At 43.9% G+C, this 3797-nt stretch overlaps 1 protein-coding gene across 1 annotated transcript; it reads right to left on the minus strand.

The window, feature by feature from the left end:
• Positions 1-1507: 1507 nt before the first annotated feature.
• On the minus strand, positions 1508-3035 carry LOC127007204 (uncharacterized). Its single transcript, XM_050877918.1, has 4 exons — positions 2619-3035; positions 2368-2488; positions 2111-2214; positions 1508-2014 (listed from the first exon to the last, which is right to left on the minus strand). The coding sequence occupies exons 1-4, from the start codon at positions 3010-3012 to the stop codon at positions 1698-1700; spliced, it is 936 nt and encodes a 311-aa protein (XP_050733875.1). The 5' UTR covers positions 3013-3035; the 3' UTR covers positions 1508-1697.
• Positions 3036-3797: the final 762 nt, after the last annotated feature.

A 3797-nucleotide genomic window follows, 5' to 3' on the forward strand; every position in this document is an offset into this window, starting at 1 on the left:
ATCACATAGAAGACCAACATCCACTTTTACATAAAGCAACAAATAGTCCTTCAGGCTCTGACACCCAGCTACTTTCCAAACATTCTGAGCATGTTTATAATCACTTTCGGAAAGTTCTGCTTCTTGAAGCGAATTGAAAAAATCTTCGCGGGATGGAAGACGTGTCTCAGAAAGTCGTTCCATCGAATCCATATAGTCATAACAAAACACCTGCTTTCCCTTGATCAATAATGGCAACGCAGGTGCTGGCACATCTTTCAACATCTGTTGTGTGCATATGGGTTCGTTCCCATTACTGATGAATTGGTTCGCTAAAGCCGCGAGCGAACCAGACATAAAGGCATACGAGTCAATAAATCTCAAGTCATTTATGATGACTTCATGGTATTTGTGAACTGAACGTTTTGGTCTTAGTTTGATTTTCAAGTCAGGTATCGTTAATTCACGCAGGATTAACGACATGTCGTAATTAGCATTATGTGCAATGAGAGTGAGCTGCAATTTGTGATTTTTCATTTGGAGGTTGCATCTATTACAATAAGCTCCAATGTAATTGTTTCCTGATTTTCATGGTCATGATGTTTTACTCCTTTACCTTTTAAAAAACCCTGTTTGCAGAGAAGACAGTGAGTTTGCTCATTGTGACGTGTCGTATCTTCATCGGTCATGTTGATTTTATTGTAGCCTTTAGAAAATTTCAACTTTTTCCAGGCACACTGCATTGTATGAATAAAATGGTTTACAGCATTACTTCCACAATAGGATCCGCTTTGTACTGTTTCTCCGTTTCTATTCACTATAATGTAAGCATACGCTATGGCAAAGTGATGTCTCTTTACACATCCAGACACATTCGAAGAAGGCTGTACGAGAATACTCTCAAAGTCATAGAATGCTAAATAAGATGGCTCATATGCCTTAGCATGATTAATAAATTTCACAGTAGAACCCGCGGGTGGGAATCTTAGTCTTGTGATCATCGTTGGGCAAATTAGCACATGTTCAGCAAGCGTTGCCTTGTTCTCACAGGCGCACAGGCAGATATCGCAAAACATTTTTTCCCGCGACGTTGGCAGGTAAACAGGTTCATGTATGCGTCAAAGTCTTGGATAAGAGCTAGGTGTCTGTTCCCCAACAACAGACAATGAACAACTTCTTGATCTTTGAGCCCTTTCTGACTAGAGTTAGTTCACCTTTTTGTCTTCAACGTTGTCTAGACAGTAAACGCGAATACTTATGTTGTTTAATCTTTCAAGCCGACCGAGGTCTTCCCAGGATACCGGGGTTGGAATGTTACCCGTATTAATAGAGGCCAAGCAAGCATTCTCCCATTGCCTGCCCGATGGAACTACATTTCTTGACTTTAGATAGCGATAAGCTGTTAGAACTTGGAAAACACAGTCCGTGGGTCCCGAAGGGTTGAGAACTTGTGTTTTCCCTGGAACACCTATAGGATAGGGCACATACTCTCCAATACTATTGTGCAGCATTATAAGAGAAGGAAAATTTTACGCTAACTATTTCATCTAACGTAAATCCACTGCCCTCTTCGTCCGACATGTCATGTTCAAACCGATTAACAAAATATTCGGATAGTTCACGTACATATGAATCCATATCGCCATAGCTAATTACCTGCATATGACTTCTCATATACATATCTCTATATTGAACTCCACCGTCGGGGTCTTCTCTGACTAAGCGCAGATGCATGTCAACGTACACTTTAAAGAAGGAGGTCTAACCTGCTGGCAGCCTTGGAATACAGACTCTACTGCCTCGCGAAGACGGCCAGTGTTGTTGTTGAAATATGATGCAATGTCGCCGTTGTCTGCTGGTGGGACGGGCACGTCGATCGTTGTTAAGGCCCCGTTGAAATGTTGGCTTATTTCACCTGGTGTTGGTGAGGGTGTTGTTGTCGGCCGTCCCGGGTTATAACCGCTGGGTCCTGGCTGTGGAGAACTGTTTGGATGGGAGAATCCCTCACGACGGGCTTGCTTTTTCCTGCAGGTGTCTGAAGAAAGGTAAAATAATATTAGAGAGAAATAGTGAAATTACAATTTTTTTCCTTAGAACAGACGTGTGCGCAATAAAATACGTAGAAACTTACCGTTTGTTCCTGTATTCGCTTGTTTTCGTTTTCGTCCACTACCGATCGTTGAAGAGGAGGGCCAATGGCTGAGCCTACCAGACCCGCCTTCTTCGGAGATAGTCCTTAAGGAATACGAAACACAAATGAAATTTTTTGAACCCCTCTATCCCGCACATATTTTACTGTGACACTCAAAATACAATATGGAAAATGTGTCTCTTGTAAAACACATTTTAACAATATTGCATTTCAGAAGATATTAGGTTTTGACCTACCTTTGGTTTTGACTGGCCTCGTCGCTGAGACCCGCCCGTGGAGAACAACTTCCAATATCGCTGGGGTCTGGTTGAGAGAAACCGACATCTGATCGATCAGAGCTAGTCGACGACGTCTCTTCTGAAAAAGATAGAAAGACTAAAGTCGATATTGCCCATGCTGCCCAGCTCTCTACCTCCTCCCGTCATCCACATCTGCTACTGTTTTTTATGACAATCATATAAAGTAACGCAAACATTTAAGTACTTACCATTGTTTCTAGTAGATATATCTTTCGATCCAGTCCCAAGGCCCTCTGGAAGGCAGGCCGCCCTATGAGCTACGAGTGCGGACAACGGGAAGTAATTATTACACCATGAACATTTGATACAGGGGTGTACAGGGGTCCTCATGTTTACGGGAAACAAGAACAGGAGACCTCTTGACCCGAGACCACCTTGAGAGCCTGTGAAGTGCTTGTTGGCTTGACGTCCATAAATACCCCTCGACATTGTGTGTTCGTTTGTACATGTGTGTGTGTGTGTGTGTGTGTGTGTGTGTGTGTGTGTGTGTGTGTGTGTGTGTGTGTGTGTGTGTGTGTGTGTGTGTGTGTTCCTCAGGTCAGTCCTTAATGACCCGAGGTTTATTGTAATGACTTGAATCATTAAGGCTTCCGAAGACCAGAAGGCGTGGCCTCAGATACATGGAGATGTCATCAAACATTTTTCCGTGATTTTATCTCACATGAACAGATGTGTGTGTGTGTGTGTGTGTGTGTGTGTGTGTGTGTGTGTGTGTGTGTGTGTGTGTGTGTGTGTGTGTGTGTGTGTGTGTGTGTGTGTGTGTGTGTGTGTGTGTGTGTGTGTGTGTGTGTGTGTGTGTGTGTGTGTGTGTGTGTGTGTGTGTGTGTGTGTGTGTGTGTATGCATGTGCGTGTGAGCTAGCATGTGTTTTCCTCGGGTCAGTCCTTAATAACCTGAGGTTTATTGTAATGACTTGAATCATTAAGACTTCAATAGGCGTGGCCTCAGATACATGGAGATGTCATCGTTCCATGTTTTCCGCGATTTTATCTCGTAAGACCAGATGTGTGAGCGTGTGTGTGTGTGTGTGTGTGTGTGTGTGTGTGTGTGTGTGTGTGTGTGTGTGCGTGTGTGTGTGCGTGTGTGTGTGTGTGTGTGTATGCGCGTCAGTGGGAAGGAGGGAAAGATAAGACGCCGGAAACAGGTGCGCGGGGCACATTCCAGCCTGGTCATTAACCTAATGTCTTTAACCTTTTTCCGTGATTGTAATCAATCTTGGGGTCACTCGAGATCTCGATCTTAACTTGTGTGTGTGTGTGTGTGTGTGTGTGTGTGTGTGTGTGTGTGTGTGTGTGTGTGTGTGTGTGTGTGTGTGCGCGTGAGTGTGTGTATGTGTGCGTGAGCGTGTGTGCGTGTGTGTGTGTGTGT

The sequence above is a fragment of the Eriocheir sinensis genome, chromosome 34 (assembly GCF_024679095.1).
Source record: "Eriocheir sinensis breed Jianghai 21 chromosome 34, ASM2467909v1, whole genome shotgun sequence".
In the NCBI taxonomy this organism is placed as follows: domain Eukaryota; kingdom Metazoa; phylum Arthropoda; class Malacostraca; order Decapoda; family Varunidae; genus Eriocheir; species Eriocheir sinensis.

Coding starts and splice junctions, on each gene's coding strand:
- LOC127007204 (XM_050877918.1), bottom strand. CDS start 3,012: ATGATTCAAGTCATTACAATAAACCTCGGGTCATTAAGGACTGACCTG. Junction 2,215..2,367: donor GAGGCCAGTCAAAACCAAAG/GTAGGTCAAAAC, acceptor GTATTCCTTAAG/GACTATCTCCGAAGAAGGCG. Junction 2,015..2,110: donor AGCGAATACAGGAACAAACG/GTAAGTTTCTAC, acceptor ACCTTTCTTCAG/ACACCTGCAGGAAAAAGCAA.